Source organism: Ovis canadensis, chromosome 16 (assembly GCF_042477335.2).
Source record: "Ovis canadensis isolate MfBH-ARS-UI-01 breed Bighorn chromosome 16, ARS-UI_OviCan_v2, whole genome shotgun sequence".
In the NCBI taxonomy this organism is placed as follows: domain Eukaryota; kingdom Metazoa; phylum Chordata; class Mammalia; order Artiodactyla; family Bovidae; genus Ovis; species Ovis canadensis.
In genome coordinates, this window is record NC_091260.1 from 15,212,027 (window position 1) to 15,229,153 (window position 17,127).

The following is a 17,127-nucleotide window of genomic DNA, read 5'->3' on the forward strand; positions in this document are numbered from 1 at the left end:
CAGCCGGAAGAACCGAAGAGCCTCCCATCTCCAAAGCAATCGTTCTCAACCCCAGAGACCTTTACCTGTCTCCTCCGGAAACCGCTGGACTTGGGGTCTGCAAAGGTAAGCAACATGGCATTAATAGCCCTACTGACTTGGGGAGATATCCCTCTTAGTCCAGCCCTGCAAGAGGAGCCCCCAGGGGAGGGTATGTCTCACCACCCAGGACTCTTGTCCTTGTTGCTTTGAAACTCGGGCCAGGCTACCTGAAAATTCTGGAAACCACTGAAATCACATTGGTGGTACAACTGGGAGCTCATGACTGCCTGCCTTTCTAAGGGAAGCTCCCCTGATGCAGGGGCAGGATGCAGGACAGAGAGGGGGAACCCCTGAACTGGAGGATTACTGCAGATCAAAAATGAGGGCAAAACCACTCCCATTTAGACTTGAGTTTGAAAATTTTTTGCATCTCATTAAAGTGACCCTGGGCACTTGGCTGCCCCACTCACTTGCGTGTGAAAATGCTCCTTCTCTCTTCATTCTTGTTGATTTCTTGACTTAACTTACTCAGAATCCTATAAGACAAAGGGACGGGTGAGGTGATAAAAGCATTCTCTCCCTCCACCTTCAGCCTTCCTTCCCTAGGTCCTGAAGCCCCCCGGTCTGTGTGACCTCAGGCACTTGGGCCAGTCCTAGCCGGTCTCTTCCTTTGGCTCCAGCTGGCCCTCTCCCTCTTCTCCTCACTTTCTTGCCACCTCCACCCCCTTGCTCCTGCCCAGGAAGCTCTCTGCATAGGCTCAGCCTCCTGGCTCTAGCTCAGAGTCCCTCCGTGGGGACTGGCCGGCTCACACCGGCTCCTCCTCCTCTGAAATCCAGCAACCTTCAGATCAGGACATGACCGCAGAGTATTTTATTGTGCTGGTATTCGCAGGGCTGAGCTCCCCTGACTTGGTTTGACACCCCTCTAGCAATGTCTAACAAGAATCTTCAATCCACCTCTGAGACCTGGAGGAATCGGCCGCTCGTTGCAGAACTCTTGACAAGAGCTTCAGTGCGCTTTCTGGGCCTGAAATCTCCTTCCATCCTCCGCTCCCTCCTTGGTGACATGAATTCTTATAAACACTTGGTGAAGTATTCCCCATCTAGGCACAGCCTGCAAAGTGGGAGACTCCCTGACTCACCCATGCCCAGAGGCCTTGGCCAGGACCCTCTCATTCCTTGGATGTTGTAAACTAGCAAATCTCTAAACCCCAGGGCAGGAAGGGCAGAGTGGGACGGCAGCTCTGGCAGGCACGCCCTCTGCAGTAAACTCCAGCCTCCCTTAGCACCACTGAGGAGACCCAGGGTCTGTCAGCTGACAGGCTCGTGTTCCCGTGAGATCTGGGGCAGCTGGAGGAGGCTCAGAGGTGGTCTCGCCCTGCATTATTTCACATGTGGGGCCACAGGGGCCCAGAGAGAAAGAGACAGCTGCACAGCGGCCCCTCCCCCAGTGATGCACAGCAGCCTCAGAAGCCAGGCCCCCTCATTTCCAGAGCAGCACACTGTCAGCACACCAAATCAACACCCCTGATGCCAGAAGCCCCTTGGGAATAGCTCTATGGAGCCCGTTGCCCTCTGGAAGGGGCCGAGTGTACCTTCCTTCTGCTGCAGTGACTGCAGCGAGGTCACAAGTTTGGTCTAAAACAAAATTGCTAAGTTAGCAAAGTAGTCTTGGCTCCCACCACGTCTTGCTTCCCTCATCATCCCTCAGGCCCCCAATCCCCACCCCCCCCACTTCTCCACGTTCCCCGGGAACCTGCTCAGAACCTCTCAGCTCATTTGAGTGAGAGGATGTGCTGCGCTGTGCTTAAGTCGCTCAGTCGTGTCCAACTCTTCGCAACCCCATGGACTGTAGCCCACCAGGCTCCTCTGTCCACGGGGATTCTCCAGGCAAGAATACTGGAGTGGATTGCCATGCCCTCCTCCAGGGGATCTTCCCAACCCAGGGATGGAACCCAGATCTCCCACATGGCAGGCAGATTCTTTACCATCTGAGCCAGCAGGGAAGCCCAAGAGACAGGATGAACAAACTTAATAAACGAGCGGGGCCGTCAGGGGAGAGAGAGAGGAGCCTGTAACCCTTCCTCCGGTGTCACTGCTGGGGTGTCACACGTCACAGGGAGATGCTTTAAAGCGGGGGTGGGGAGCTTCCCAGTGGAAGCTCCGATCACACCGTCAGATTGCTGGTTTCTGGTTCCTCTGTTTCCTTTAAGCGGCTGTTCAAGAGGCTGATGAGCGTCCCTCCACTCCCTCCTCTGACAGAGCGTAAGTCAGGGCACCGTCACCCCCAGCCAGTCATACCTTCACTCAGCAGTGCGCACTCCAGGCTACCTAAGCGCCAGGAGCCCTGCTGGGCTTCAGGGCACCTCGGTGAACAAAACAAAGATCTCTGCTCTCGAGGAGCTTACTTGCTAGCGGAGACAAACAGATGACAAATAGTGAACACTGGAGGAAGTGAAATTCAAGGTGAGAGCTGTGTGGACACGCAGGCAGCAGAGGTGCAGGCTGGGCGAGGGGAGCAGGAGCGGGGTGCGGTTACAATTGAAAAACCACCCAGCGGGCCTCTGGGAGGAGGTGACATTTCTGCAGGACCTGAAGTAGGGGGTGCTGGGGAGCGGGTCCCCGCACAGTGAGGGCGGTAAGGGAGGGCACGGGGAGAAGCGGGGTGGCCCTGACCAGCTGGCACAGCGGCTTTGATCCTGAAAAGACCTGCTGCTCTTGGCAACTCCTTAGGGGCATCTTCAGCAGCCGGGCGGGAGGCTGCTGGGGCTCTAACTGGCGAAGGAAGGAAATGGCAAACCACAGCCCCACAGAGGAGCAGCGCGAGCTGAGAGCAGCAGGGCCGGAGAGGGGCCGGCAGCCCAGCCTGTGACAGACGTGGGGCCCCCGGGCCCCCTGCTTTGAGGCCTCAGAACACCGCCTCCCCGCAGCTGGGGCCGCTGGCTGTGGCGGCGCGTGCACAGGGCAGCGGTGCTGGGATCAGAGCACGAGGTTCTTGCACCTCTGCCTGCAGACTCTCGCGGCTGTCCCCCACTCACTCCCACGCCCCCAGAGGACCAAGCGACAGTGAGCGGCCGGAGGTGACTCATTCTCCCTCCTTCCCACAAACCCCAGGCCGCACTCAGCCCCAGGAGAGACCGACGCCCTCGGGTAGACACCACTCTCTCTGCTTGTCTTCAGCCGCAGAAGCGGAGCGGACCTTTCCGCAGGAAGCCAGGCCGTGGCAGCCGAGACCCCTAGCTCGCTGTGTGATGGGGGTGGGCCTCTGACTTCTCAGGTGGAGGCCTCCTCCGATCATGCTGGACGGTACAGAGGTTGGGAGGGGGGTCCTGCTGAGTGTGACTGCAGCCTCCTGCCCCCGGACAGTGCCCACAGCCTGACCTCAGGCCGGGTATTGCCCTTCCTGGTCCTCCCTGCCTCATCAGCGAAACAGGAAGGTTGGCCCTGCTGGAGAATCCCTGACTGCTGGACCATGGCCACAAACACTGATGGCCAGGCCCACTGGAGACTTAACCCGTCAGAACGTCCAGGAGAGGCTAGGAGCCGCTGGACGCAGTCACAACAAGTGCCCCAGAGACATGGGTGGGTCCTATGGGCTGAAAGCTTGTGAAATCACTCCTGTGATCTGGTCTTCTTGGACTTGCTTTCGAAAGAATCGAAGCGGAGGAAGCAGGACTCGGGGTCTCTGCGTGTTGTGGCCCCTGTAAGGCTCTCCCGGGACACGTGGGGCTCCCTTCCCACGGCCCTTGTGTTCTGCCAATGGGGGTGGAGGCTCACAAGGGCGTCTTGAAATCAACTCTGCTGGTCACACAGAAGTAAGAAGGAAACTGGGAAAGAAAGGCAGGCAGGGAGGAAGGCAGAGCAGCGTGGAAAGTGTCAGAGCCCACAGTGCAAGTAAGCGTCAATGTTATTTCCGAACACTCTGCCCCACTGCCTGTGTGGTCGTATGTCTCGTGCACAGCTGAAATGTTCTTCTTGCCGAAGGTCGCATAGTGTGAGCTGTAGATGAGTTTCCCTGTCTCCTAGAGGGCTTGGGGGGACGGGGAGCTGCTTCCTTGACCTTAGTTTCAGAGGCACACTGGCCTGCCCCTCGCCCAGAGGCCCTCCTCCACCCCTCAACCCCTCCCTGCTCTGACACCACCCTGACCCCTGTCCCACCTCCCAGCCCATGTTCTTACACCCAATCTGGCTTTCACTTGCATTTCACCTTTCTTTAAAGGAACAAAATTCCTCCTTAAAGGCAAGTCTTCTTGAACCAAGAGTCAAACCTTCCAAAATTCTCTCCTGTCACCTGAGGAGCCAGGGAGAAGCCAGGACATCGCTCTCAAGACTCAGGCCTCCAGGGGCAACTAGGCACGTGAGCAGGAAGCAAGAATCTGAGGGTCTCCCACTTCTCAGCCATGCCCTCCCCCTGACAGATTTACAAGTTACTTATGCTCCAGTCATTTTGGGTTGTAGCCAGGAAGAGCTATCCTGTTTACCAGCAAGGACAGCAGGGTGCTGGGGGAGGTGTTTGTCAAAGGCCCCATGTAGGTTTTTCACGTGGAGCTGAGCGGAAGTTAAGTGCTCTGGGCTCCCACTGAGGAGGAGGAGCGCGGCAGTCAGTGGGATGGAGGCACTTTCCGTGCAGGGAGGATGGGGCACCTGGACAGGGCTTTAGCCAACGAACGAGATAGGGGAGCCACACGTCGGAGAGGGGCCTGGCACTGTCCCCAGTCTGCTGGGAGCTGAGCACGTGTCATGAACACAGCGCTGAGTTCAGCTCTGCGCCCTCCCTCCATCCTGCTCGCCATCCTTTGCTGTCTTTATATCTTAGGTAGGCGCTGAGCAGATGAGACAGGGAGCTGTCTCTGAGGTTAGGAGACGACGCCTTTTCAGAAGACAGACAAATCAACAGGCACGACTGCCTTGTCTCTCTAACTGGATCTTAGCTTTTTCCATCCTAATTCCACTATGGATGATGGGGACAGTGATCACTGATGTTATAAAGAGAATCATCCAATACCTATCTGTTGCCTACATTACCACCACATCCTTGCCCTCTTCTTCCATTTTTTTTTAAAGTTACACTATATTATTTTAAACATAAAATTGGACTTCCCTGGTGGTACACTGGATAAGAGTCTGCCTGCCAATGCACGGGACGTGGGTTCAATCCCTGCTCTGGGAGGATCCCACATGCTGTGGGCAACTTAATCTCATGCACCATTAACTTCTGAGCCCTTGCACCCTAGAGCCTGTGCTGTGCAACAAGAGAAGCCACGGAAAGTGAGGCCCGCACACTGCAACTAGAGGGTATGCCCCCTCCCCACCACCCCGCTCAGCATGATTAAAGAAAGCCCTCAAGCGACAACAAAGACCCAGTGCAGAAATAGCAACAAAAACTTACAACATTTAAAAAAAAAAAAAACTGCAGATGATCATCGAAGATTTTATCATGTGCTCTATCGATTTAACCAGGTCATGCTCAGTGCTACCACAGGCGCTAGGCTCAGTTCTCCAAAAGGACGCTACACTGTTTCATTTTAAAACTCTCCTCCATCACATTGTCTGTGAGGTCTCTGGGAGAAACTAGGCCTGAGACAGTCCTATGTCTGCAGACAGAGAACACTTTCCCACCAGAAACTGCCTTCTTACAAAATCCATTTAGTACTGACTTTTTAAAGCAAATTTAAGGAGACTGAGCTATTCAGAGGAGTGTAATCTTGTTTTGGTCCACTGTACATAAACACAATTTCTTCTGTATAGCTCTTTAGGGAAATGGTCTAGGGCAAATGGACCTGTGTACAAAGGAATGGAGCAAATGAGCCCGGAATATCTATACACGCAGGCAGCTTATGTGGGCTGCCTCCCACTCACCCACATACCCATATACACTGCCCCCTCTGAGTTCCTTCTTTCCTCTCCTCTAGATGAGGAACCTGAGGCTCAGACTTGAAATGACTTGCCTGAGTCCCACAGCTAGTAGGAGGCAGAGCCTGCTTTAGAACCTGGCTTTGCCTTGCTCCGAAGCCCATGCCTTTCTATGCTTTCATCCTCCCCAGTTGGTAGGATAAAATCATTAGTAAAAATCTGAAATGGTGCTCATTGGGATTTTGCATAAAATGGCTGGAATAGTTAATGCCTCTTCAGTACATTTTATTATATCTCCATTGTTTCTTCTAACTCTCTCATTGATTCTTTGAGACAGGGTCTGTAATTGTCCCCATTTTACAGATGAGGAAGCTGAGGCTTAGGGAACTCCAATAACTTGTCCACAGACTCATAGCTAATGAATGGGAGAATTGGGTCTCAACTAGCCTGCTCTCAGAGCCTGCATTTTACTCACTAAGCTCTCCTGTCTGCCTGTTCAGATCTGAAATAATATCTTTTAAAAGAATGTGCTCATGGAGATCATATAACCCATTCCTTCATTTTATACACTTGGAAACTCAAGAGTACTCTAGGACTCATCCCAGGCACAGAGCTCACAGAGGTGTGCTGAAAATTGGTACTTTTTATACCAATGCTCACACTCAGAATCACCTGATCAGGGCAGCTGGGCCTTCCCTGGATGCCTCCCCGACCAGTTCGCCTTTCATGCTCCGTGGACAGCCCTCGTGCCTTGCCTTGGGGGGCAAACCCAAGGGGGGGATTTTTACTGCAGGCCAAGTCGTTGTTTTAGTTTTTATATAACTGAAGAAATATCCCACCTCCACCTCACGTTGAACTGCAGACATCAGCTCCTTAATCTAAGGAGGTGGATCTAAGGCCTTAAGATTGAAAAAAGGATCCTCCCAGTTAAAGTGCCTTCCTCATCCCCTTCCGTCTATTGCTCTGATTGAATCCCCTCCTCCCAGCATCTTCCTAGCCATAGCCCTGGGAGAAGCTGCCACCTCACAGTGGGATCTTAGCTATCATTCCTAACCAGGCTCCATGTCTCCAGCTGAGCCCTCCTCTCCATCATGTTTTACACACCCTGGAGAGAGTCAACATGCAGGGTTTACCTCAGTGTTCCCCCTGGTGAACTCACTTCACCAACACTCTCAGACTCATAACAGCTCGAAGCATCCTTCACAACTGTAACCAGCTACTGTGGTCTTTTCACTGCGCACTCCCCCACGTACGCCTCAACTGCTCTGACCTACTTGCAGTTCCAATAAACGCACTGGTATCATGCCTTCGCAATATAGTCCCCATTTCTAGAATGTCTTTCAATCATTTTTTATCTGACCACTCGATATATTTCAAGATCCAGGTTAGGTTCCCTTCTTCCCCAGAGTCTTTCCTGATGCCACTTCCTGATTTTAAAACACTATGTGGATCCAACTTAACGTGTCTACAGGCTGACTCTAGCCCACCAGCCACCAGTTCTCACTGCTATATGCTAAGTTCTCTCCTTGACCTAGAACTGTGGCCTTTTTCTAGGGCATCACATCTATAATGTCCAATATAATCGTCACCACTGTATCTAGCTACTGAGCCCTTGAAATGTGGCTAGTGCCTCTGAGGGGCTGAATGTTTTGTTATTTTTTGAGTCTTTATTTTTAGTTATTTGGCTGCACTGGTTCATAGTTATGGCACGTGAGATCTTTTAGTGTGGCAGGTAAGATTTTTAGGTGCAGCATGGGAACCCTTGGCTATAGCACACAGGATCTCGTCCCCTGACCAGGCATCGAACCCAGGCCCCCTGCATTGGGAGCATGGAGTATCAGATCACTGAACCACCAGGAAAGTCCCTGAATTTTTAATTTAACTGGATTTAAATAGCCATTTTGGACTAGGGAAAAAAACTAAGATCGATTATTCTTCAACAATAGTGGCCCCTGGAGACAGGCAGTACCAAAGGCAAATCCTTACTCCCGTCTTTTTCTTCACCCTTCCACATGAGGGAACCTGAGAGTCATGGTTTTCTTATCTGAGCTACTCCGGCAGCTCTACCTATTCACGAAAATTTTCACCTCCTACTTCACTGACCTACTGCCCTTTCATCATTGTGAGCTCTAAGATGTTTAGAGCAAGAAAAAGGACCCCAGAGGGTGTCTGGAAGGGAGATCTCAGACTAGGGGCCCCCACACTAAATCTAGCCCATAAGGGTGCGAACTTTGGCATTCACAATATTAAAAAATATTTGAGCAACATTTAAAAATCGAGATATATTGCATAAAACTTGTATTTCTAGCTACTTGATAAATTCAAAGATTGGGCATTGAGACTTTCCTAGAGGTACGGTGGTTAAGAATCTGTCTTACAATGCAGGGGAGGCAGGGTTGATCCCTGATCGGGGATCCCACATGCCTCAGGGCAACAAGTCCATACACCGCAACAACTGAGCCCAGGCACCACAACTAGAGAATCCACGCAGCACAACTAGAGAATCCAGGCACCACAACTAGGGAATCCATGCACCATAACAACTAGAGAGTCCACACACCACAACTAGGGAATCCAGGCACCATAACAACTAGAGAGTCCATGCGCCACAACTACGGAATCCACACACCACAGCTAGAGAATCCATGCACCATGAAAACTAGGGAATCCAGGCACCATAACAACTAGAGAGTCCACGCACCACAACTAGAGAATCCAGGCACCACAACTAGGGAATCCAGGCACCACAACTAGGGAATCCATGCGCCACAACTACGGAATCCACACACCACAACTAGGGAACACACGGACCACAACTAGAGAATCCACACACCACAACTAGGGAACACACGGACCACAACAACTAGAGAATCCACCACCATAACAACAAGGGAATCCACGCACCACAGCTAGGGAATCCAGGCACCACAACAACTAGGGAATCCACGCAGCACAACTGGGGAATCCACGTACCATAACAGCTGGGGAATCCACACATACCATAAGAGCTAGGGAATCCACGCACCACAACAGCTGGGGAATCCACACACCACAACAACTAGAGAATCCACACACCATAACAACAAGGGAATCCATGCACCACAGCTAGGGAATCCACGCAGCACAACTAGGAAATCCACGCACCTCAACTAGAGAATCCATGCACCACAACTAGGGAGTCCACGCACCATAACTAGGGAGTCCACACACCACAACTGGAGAATCCATGTACCACAGCGAAATATCCCACTGTGCAAGCAAGACCCCACGTGCTACAACTAAGGCCCTATCGTCTTTCTTACAGCAGAAAAATATTTCTCCATATTCAAGCTTTATTCAACGGTGGTAAATGACTGGACTTTGTATTTTTCAGCCTGGCCCATTGCACACATTTCTCCCTGGCTCCTCAAGCATCAGAGTGTGAGACTTCTGCAAGAAGGGCAGGAAACATGGCCCAATACGCACACTGCAACTTCGCATTTCAGCACCCACGTCAGACCTCAGAATCGGCCCCCTTCTCCTCAGAATTCCTCTCAACATGATGCCCATCGCAGCCACCCAAATGGTCATTACTGACAGACCAAACGGAGCCCATTGCCCGACTCATCTGGTCCAACGCTCTCATTCTACCAAGGACCAAAAAACTGAAGCAGTTACTGAGTTGGTGATGAAACCACGATGAAATCTCAGATCTCTTGATTCTGGTGCTGTTTTCAAAGGCCAGCCCACCCCACTGGGGAGAGAGGAAATGAGAACATGGGCCAGAATCAGGCTGATCTTTGGCAAGAGCAGCCAAGTACCAGCTGGACTAGGACCGTTGCTTCTTTTTCTCGACACATTATGTAACTTCTCTTCCCCGAACACTGCTCTTGCCTGCTCTCTTCCTGATTGCTTTCCTATTTTAAGCTGACAGTGACAGAACAGTAGCTCAGCTTCCGGGGTCTACTCCCCACCCCACCCCAGTCACCGGGCCAGTACTCACGGCACGCGGAGCTTAGGGAACTTCTGAATGTCGTTCTCTGCCAGGTTCTGCAATGGAGACAGTGGTAGTTACAACCCGCAGAAGGGGCTCCAGGCCAGGTGAGCAGAGTCAGGTGCGAAACGACAGGGGACAGCAGGCCTGCGGCCAGCGGGAGAGGAGGCCGCAGCCACCCGACCGAGCAGGCAGCTTCTAGATGGGGCACTGGAGCCTGCGGGCCCTGGACGGCCACATCGGGTCACAGGGAGCCCGAAACTCGGATTTTATGTGGACTTGGCCAGGCTGTAACAGCTTTCCTAGCCTCCCGCCCCAGACCTCAGGCCCTCAGCTGCCGTGGAACGGCTGTGAGCAGCCGGCCTGGAGAGGGACTCTGTGCTCTGCGGCCTCATCACAGCCCAGCTGCCTCCTTCACGGGAGGTGTTGGTAGGATTCTCTAGATGCAAGGGAGCAATCAAGAGGCTGTCCTGAGGGAACTGAGAGTGGAAAGAAGAAAGAGACCTGTGTTTCTAAAGAACTGACTGCCTCCTTACAGCACCTCGATTAATCCTCGCATCAGCCCTGTGAGGGAGAAACTGTCACGTTGTCTCATTTTAGTGAGAAAGTGGGGCCCCAAGGTGTAAGGGATTTCAGCTTGTAGGCGATGGAGCTGGGGCTAGGACCCTGCTCTGTGGCTTTTGTGGGCGATTTCCTTCCTGCGAGCTTCCTCCTACCACGTCTAAGCCCTCTGGAGCCTTAGCGGCCTGTGTTGGAAAAGAGGAGGGGAGGGAGAGAGAAGAGGGAAGCAAAGAGGGTGGGCACATGCTCCATAGAACCAAAGCCGAGGCAAGAAGGGCCTCTTTAACTGTCTAATTGAGGCCAGAGCCCCAGCAGTCAGGGTGGGGGCACTGGAGTCGGACAGGCTGGTTTAGAATCTTGGTTCCCTCACTTAGCAGTTCCCTGACTTGGGACAGACACTTAATCTCTCTAGGCCTCAGTTTCCTTCTCTGTATAATGGGAACCTTGATAATATGAACAGCTCTGTTTCAGGGGCTGTGAGGACTGAATGAGATGGAGTGTGTCCTGTGCTTGGCACAGTGCCTGACAGACCCTTTGAGAGCGATGAATGGGGTTTAGGTGAGCAATTTCTGTCCCAGGGCAGAGCAGCTGGGGTCTGGATGGTTGTTGGAGGTTAGTTAGTGTTTTTGCTTCTTCCGCTCTGGGCTGGGAGCTGCCTGGCAGGATTTTGGCTGCCTTCTGAGACGAGCTGGGCAAACTTCCCATTAAGCCCAGCTGGCACTGGGGCTGGGGCCTCTTAAAATGTGCTACGGCCTTCCACTTCAGCTCTTAGGAACGGAGTCGGATCCAGCCCCCATATCAGACCTGGCAACAGGGCCAGGAAGGAGGCTTTGGCAAGAGTCCTGAGACAATCAAGACTTTCTTCAAACTTATTAACTTCTTTCTCTAGCATCACTGAGCCGTGGCATCCCTGCCCCTGGAACCACTCCCTTCTTAGGGAAGATACCAAGACTCATGCTAGCAGTGTGGCATGAGGGTTGGAGGGCTTCCTGGGAGTGACCAGAGGGATGCATGCTGAGGATTAGGTGGTGGGCCACTGCCTTCTCTTCTCCTGAGTCAGAGACGTAAGCTGAGGGGATTTCAGGAAGCAGGTGACGGAAAAGGTAAGCATGTGAGTGTGGCTGGAAATACAGAGAAAGGCCTTAGAAGCAGGGATAGGAACTGGGAGGAAAGATGGAAGGTGGTGAACGTGTCTGGGCTTCCCTGATGGTCCAAGCTGTCAAGAATCTGCCTGCAGTCCAGGAGATGCAGGTGTGGTCCCTGGGTCGGGAAGATCCCCTGTGGGAAGAAATGGCTACCAACTCCAGTATTCTTACTTGGAGAATCCCACGGACAGAAGAGCCTAGCAGGCTACAGTCCATGGGGTCACAAAGAGTCAGACAGGACTGAGCAACTGAGCACACACGATGTTTGGAGAATTCTTCTATGTGACATAACAGTGTAAAGCCCCCTCCGAGACCTTCTTCAAAGACCTTCAGCAAAGTCTGGAAACTCTGAGTTACTTGTACAGTGACTTGGAGTCAGTCTAGTGGCTTTACAGGAATATGATTATGTGCTGAGTGTGTCCTTAAGAGGGACAAGAGAGCAAGAAAAGCAGAGAACTGGGCCCGGCCTGGAGAGGCGTTGCAGCCGACACTGTCGCTTGCCTACCCAATATCCACTCTCTTGCTCCCTTACTGATGGGGTCTGGATTTTGTTCAAGGCAGTAAATGTGTCCAGTTCAAAATATTTAACACACTAAATTCTCTTGCATGTGACCAAGGTCACGGGGCTCCATTGTGGCCGGTGAGATATGATCTGAAGTCTAACTGAATCAGGCTTTTGGGAAAGTACCCCTGAAAATACAGGGGAATGCAATCCCCATGCACTTTGAGTGTTTCACTCTGCCCTCCCTCTTCCTCCGGCTTGGATTGCAGATGTAATGCCTGGAGATGGAGTGGCCATCTCATAGCCATTAGGACAGAAGCCGCAGAGAGCTCCCGCTGGCTAGGTGAGGCCTGAGCTCTCGACGACGACTTTAGCATCTCTCCAGTCCAGAGTGCCCACCTCTAGACTTCTCGTCACTTGAGAAAGGTAAGCCCCTCTTTGGTTAAGCCACTGGGCTTCAGTTTCTCTTTCATGCAGCCGCACACCTTTCTAACTGACAGAGCTTCCAAGCACGTGGCCTCCTCTTCCTTAGCCTTTCGGGAGCATAGAACCCCCGTTCCCTCACCAGACTTCTCTGTGGAAAACAAAATGCTGGCAGTGTAGATTCCAGGGGGCTGCTGGCTCCTGAATGGAAGAAAGGGAAAGGAGGGCAGGGAGGGAGGGGGAAAGGACGGGGGAAGGGAGAGGATGGAGAGAAACGGAGGGGTGGAGGGGTAAAGACGGCTGGGTCTTCCATTTTCACCCTTAAAGCAGAATGGCTCTGGACACCTTAAAGCTGAAAAGGGTGATAGCTGAGAGCTCAGAGCTCAGATCAAAGCCCAGATCATACCCAGAGCATCTGGCATGGAAGGCGGTTTTAGCAGAAGCTGCCAGGGCAGGGCTGGGCTCTGGTCCCTACTCCCCTGGCTCCTTGAGCCCCTCTTTCCACTTCTTGCTGTTCACACAGTAATGAGAGTGAGCAGCATTCTCTGAGGGCCTGGCATGTCCCAGATATCGGGGTAGAGAAGGCAAAGCTCCTCAACCAAGGCAACAACCCTGTCTCAACAGGCCTGAAGCTCACAAAAGGAGGATGGGGGGACCCCCCCAGAGCTGGGCTGGACTGTCACCCACTATCACTCAGTCCAGTGTGCTCCGTTACAGAGGAAGGAACAAGAAGTTCAGAGAGGGCATGTGCTTATTAGAGGTCACCCAGGGCTATGACCAGGACCATCTTCAAGAAAGAGGTCTTACTCCCTTTCGATTCAGCCCTGAGAAATCTCAGTTCTCAGTTCTAAAAGCATCTTTTAGCTAAAAGCTAAAAGAACGAAATATTCAGATTTAGCGGTAAGTTGCAAGAAGAATAACAATTAAATGCTCAAAGTCTAGTGGCTTAAAGCCTAGTGCAAAGAAGTAGCGCTGTTAAAAACTCAAGCAGTGTAAAATTAAATTAAATATACGCTTTAGTCCAGTAACTGGGTGTGTGACAGAGTAAATCGCATCACATTTGTGTACATGTTTCTCTAATTGCAACTGAGGTGGTGGTCAGAGCCTTCCTGGAGATGACGCTCCACTATAAAACAAGCTTCTGGGAGGCAGAAATCTCATCTTAATCATCTCTACATTCCTAGCACATGGCATGGTCTGGTGTATAAAAGGAGCCCAGGAAAGTCCTGGTTAAGTGAATGGCAGGGGGAATGACTGAATGACTTACGTGGAACAGTGAATGAAGATGTCTTATATGGCCCATGAAAGCAAAGGGGGCATAAGTTTGGTCTCAGTGTGAGACTTAAGTGCTGCCCAGAAGGGAATAGATGACTGTGCATGGTAGTGAGCTCACCATCAGTGAAGGAATTCAAGAAGCTATTGGTAGCAGAGATGCTATACAGGAAACGGATTGATGTACTGGGTGGAAAACTAGAGCGTGTACCCTCTACGGCCCCTTCCATCCCTGAAGCCCCATAGCCCAGTTTCCTCAGTACTGCTGACCAGGTCTTGCCAGGAAACAGTTTGACTTATCCACCGAGTCCAAATCTAAATTGGGAACATTGACCCCATGAGACCTTTGAAGGCTTGTTCCTGCTTTGTTTTTGAACAATGAAGAAACACAACCAAAAGAGCTGGGTCGGTACAGTCAGGGTCTCCATTACCCACTGGCAAAAGTGTCATTCCAGGGGAAATGCTCACACCACCTCCCCAGCCACTGCCCAGTGGCTCAAACTCCACCTAGAGCAGCAGCCCCTTCTCTGTAATGGCTTAGTACTTAGTAAAGAGCTGCCTCTTAGTATTACACTGGAAACTTCTTGCAATATAAAGGAGCAGAGAAAGCCATAGCACATGTGTGTTAATTGGCACAAAACCAATGGTGTGAATTTGTAAAGAGAAAGAGGGACATAACTGAAATAAGGAGGGCGATTCTACCATTTATTCTAGTCAGCGAGTATGTTCCCTAGAGTGACAAATAGGAAAAGAGAGTCTTCCATTCTCCCATGTGGCTGGTTTTCCCCCTTGAACTTCTCAGAGTATGAGCGCTATTTGAATAGATTTTCAAGAGGGGTATGTGTGTGTGTTAACTGTAATTTGATTCCTAGTTACACTTTGACTTCAGAATGTACCTTAGTGTCAGTGAAAGATCTGGGAGGTATACTAAATAGGAGGATCCTGAGAGGTGATGAGAGAGGCGCTCATACAAAACCCTGAAGAAGGCCTTGGGTTGTACGCGATCCTGAAGACAGGCAATGCCCCTGCACAGCCTCAGAGACAGGGTAGAAAGTTGGCTCTGCAGCCGTTGGTTAAAGTTACAGAATAGTTTTGGTCATAATGCGTTGAACTAGCAGCCAGCACTCACCAGAAACCGTGGCCCATCGATGTGATGCTTCTTCACGACCTTTTCACAGTCCTTGTAGTTTAGCTGAAACAGAGGAGAGGAGGTGTAACAGTGCAGTCGGGTTCACGCCACTGGCTCCCCGTCCTTGCCTGCCCCAGGAGCTCAGCAATCTGTGGTGCTTGTGGCTAGCCAGGCTCCCCGCTCCCCCGCTGTCTGTCAGAGGCGCCCTATCCTTACATCAGCCTTGCTTTCACTAACTAACCCCTTGGGACTGTAAAATGGAGAAATTGCCTGTCGAAGGCTTTGAGGCCAACCCCTACAGAAAGAACGCTGCTAGGGCTGCCAAGGGCTGGCCATACGCTCTGCCGGCAAATGGAAAAGAGTTGAAAGAAGAAAACAAATAGTAGGCATCATCTGGTCACCCAAAGACAACCTGGGTGAACATGGCAATGTGTTTCCTTCAGTGGTTTTTCCAAAGCATCTTTCTAAACACAGTCAGTGTTATCATTCATATTCAATCTCCTTATCTTGTCTTTTTCTCTTGAAAAATAAAGGTACTGACTCATGTTATTACAAAGTGATTTTGAACATTATTTTAATTTGCTCTATTGCTGAATATTTCGTTATTTCCCCAAATTGCTGCTGTAACAATGATAATTGAAACTTCTAATAATTCCTGAATACTTGCCATATGGTAGGCACCATTCTAAGTGCTTAAACCAATTTTAATCATTTAAGCTTCATATTTTTCAAATGGAGAATCAAAGGCACAAAGAGTCAAGTAACTTATACAAGGTTCCATGGATAGGCAGGTGGCAGAAGTGACAGCTGGGCTTCAGAGCAAGGCTTTAATGTCTCTATCAGGAGTATTCTCCTTTTAGTTACTAACAGTAAAACTTACAAACGGTAAGTGAACAGACTTAAGTGCAGCTTAACCTACAAGATCAAACAACATCATAGATATTCTTTTGCATAAAATTTTTTCTTCTGTTTTAAATAGTTGAAGTTAGAGTCTCAGAATAGGTTTACCGCCTCAACAGGAATGATCATTTTTAGAACCTGCTGCTTTCCTAGAGTCACACCAATTGACAATTGAAGCAAGTGTCTGTTTGGCCTAGTCCTCAACAGTGTAAGCATTTACCTTTGAAATATCTCTTAATTTGAGGTTTCTAGCCAGAGAATTTAAGGCAAAATGTTTGTCCTTGAGAATCTCAGCTTCTCCTCGGAAGTATGGATTTCACAGTTTGTGGACTCCTTTTTTTGGTAACTTAAAATCACAACCTTTTCTTATGGCCAAGAAATCAAAAGAGTGAGGGCAATTGTTGTGAACTTCATGGCATGACAGAGTAGGGTGAATATTAGAAAGCTCGGAAAAAATGATTTAGTGGTCCGTGGGAAGAAACCAGCTTCTGCATAGCCCCAAACATCCCTTTTATCCATGTTGCAAATGGTGAAATTGTTCTTGGAATGTTCAGCTGCCTTTAATTCATCAGTTTCACCACCAGCGTTATGAGCTGAATCTCTGATTTTGCAGAGTTCTGACTTGGACTCTAGATAGACAGACAGTCCCGCAGACTGGGGCCTGCCCGGAAGTTTGGTTCTGAGTCAGTAATATCAGGCCTGGGAGTAAGACCTCTGTCCTTTCAGCATACATACTCAGTCCTTCAGTAGTATCCTGCTCCTTGTGACTCTGTGAACGGTAGCTCACCAGGCTCCTCTGTCCATGGGATTTTCCAGGCAAGAATACTGGGAAATCCAGGGGATTTCCTTCTCCAGGGGATCTTCCTGACCCAGGGATCGAACCCATGTCTCCTGCGTTGCAGGCAGATCCTTTACCAACTGAGATCCCAGGGAAGCCCTGTCTTTTTAGCATATACCCAGATAATTCTTATGAGTGACAAGCTCTGGTTGGCACTGCTCTGAGCAGGTACCTGGTGTTGTGGACAGGACAACTAAGGCCCAGAGAGGGGAAGGGACTGGCTGAAGGTCACACAGTGAGTTGGGGACGCAGCTAGGATTAGAACTCATGGCTCTGATCCAGAGTCTTTTCCGTTGCATGGTCCAAGGATCCCTTTCTGCTAAGTCAAAAGGAATCAGAGGACTTAAAGAAATAGAAAACATGACCTCAATCCTCAAGGGCTTAAGTTCTGGACAGAGGATGAGCTGCACATGTCTGAGACAGTAAGACACAAAAGCCTGCTGGTCTGCATGGAGTCCCCAGGCAGGGTCCGGTGAATAGAGTAGGAGAAAGGGAAGCTCGAACGTGAAT

The 17,127-nt window shown here is 50.7% G+C and overlaps 1 protein-coding gene across 2 annotated transcripts in view; it reads right to left on the reverse strand.

The window, feature by feature from the left end:
- LCP2 (lymphocyte cytosolic protein 2) overlaps positions 1 to 17,127 on the reverse strand; it is a 47,874-nt gene that overhangs the window by 28,029 nt on the left and 2,718 nt on the right. For both annotated transcript variants that reach the window (XM_069556003.1, XM_069556002.1), the window contains exons 2-5: positions 14,880 to 14,942; positions 9,857 to 9,903; positions 492 to 557; positions 66 to 97 (exon numbers count right to left, since the gene is read on the reverse strand). In XM_069556003.1, the coding sequence (XP_069412104.1) occupies positions 66 to 97; positions 492 to 557; positions 9,857 to 9,903; positions 14,880 to 14,942 (208 nt within the window). The remainder of the gene's footprint in view (positions 1 to 65; positions 98 to 491; positions 558 to 9,856; positions 9,904 to 14,879; positions 14,943 to 17,127) is intronic.